We start from the raw sequence: 1,469 nt of genomic DNA on the forward strand, positions 1-1,469 counted from the left end.
GGCATCGCAACTGACGGCCATCAATAAATGCTGACTATCACAATCGATTATTAAATCCGCTAGAGTCCTCAAAATAGAAAATGTATTACCAATACAAAATGATCCAAATATTTAGCTCAAGACTTCGTAACGACAGCTATATGCTCCTCTATGGCATATTTCTTTCTACCGGCAATTGTAGGTACCAAAATTTTAAGGTTTTGCTATCGAACACTATATATACAGTATCTTAAACAAATAGATTCGAGCAGTACGCCTGATTATAGTTCTTAGAGTAAAAACTTGCCATGATCTATAGCATTTATTGATTTAAATATTTAGATGTCATTAAGTGCAGCATTCACAACTGCCAAGGCTCCTCGGGAAAAATTTTATATCTTTGCTAACCCACGTTTAAATTTTAATACTCATAACGAATAGAATGGAAGGTATTATGCTAGGTCTTTGTTATGGATTCGATAAACGTTTCATCGTTTGGATCATTCAAAAAATGATTACCAGCAATGACTTGTAAAGCTCTCTGAACAAATTTAACCTAAATCAACATCAAGTGACGACCAAAATTCTGCTGTTAGCGAAGAAATTATAGAAATATCCGACCATGCACATTTGTTACTAAGTCAAATTCATTTGAAATTTGAATAGACAATCAAACGCCCTTTCTTTAGATTAGACAATTGCTTTAGTGGCACTTCTATAGTAATCTATATAATGCCTTGTAAAATAATGAAGAAGAAAAGATGGCACCATGATGATTCGGCAGGGTAAAACTTAAAGACACTATCACTTTGTAGATATTTTGTATTGTAGTAAGGACTAAAAAGTGGAGTTTTTTGTAGCTTTTAGTATGTAACTAGTATTTTTTACTATAGAAAATACCTAGAAAGTGATAAACTCTTTAAGTTTTACCCTGCCAAATCATCATGTCGCCGTCTTTTCTTCTTCATTACTTTACAAGGTATTATATAGATTACTATACAAGTCGCCCGAGAGCAATTGCCTAACCTAAAGAAAGGGCGTTTCATCGTCTATTCAAATTGTAACGGAATTTGACTTAGTAGCAAAACTTTATCCTTAGAGAAAGAGGATTTATAACATGACGATAAAGTGCTGTAATGTAGTCTATAATCGTACAATTACAGTAAAATCTGACGCTAAAACATCAACTATCAATACGCAGCGATACTAATGTCAGAAAAGTAGTCGTAATAGTCACATAAAATATTTTGATTAGCGAAATAGCGATTACAGTAATCTTTATAAATCCGGATTTTTTCGGATTCGGATTCCGGAACCGGTCGGATTTATGTCCGATATAATTTTCCTGTTTTAATTTATATGTCTGATATAATTTTTCTGTTGTAAGTTTTGGAATTTTTTTTTATGAAAAAAATCATAAGAGTTGATTTTAAAATTTGCACTTTCTGCAATGAATTTGAAACTTTGGAATTTTATGACGTGACTTGAAG

The 1,469-nt window shown here is 32.3% G+C and overlaps 1 protein-coding gene across 1 annotated transcript in view; it reads right to left on the bottom strand.

Moving 5' to 3' along the window:
• Window positions 1-436: 436 nt before the first annotated feature.
• TRIADDRAFT_62470 (uncharacterized protein) overlaps window positions 437-1,469 on the bottom strand; it is a gene marked incomplete at both ends in the record, with an annotated part of 35,252 nt that continues 34,219 nt past the window's right edge. The window contains one exon of the mRNA XM_002118398.1: window positions 437-535. Within this exon, the coding sequence (XP_002118434.1) occupies window positions 437-535 (99 nt within the window). The remainder of the gene's footprint in view (window positions 536-1,469) is intronic.

This window comes from Trichoplax adhaerens, genomic scaffold, assembly GCF_000150275.1.
Source record: "Trichoplax adhaerens TRIADscaffold_62 genomic scaffold, whole genome shotgun sequence".
NCBI classification, from domain to species: Eukaryota; Metazoa; Placozoa; class Uniplacotomia; order Trichoplacea; family Trichoplacidae; genus Trichoplax; species Trichoplax adhaerens.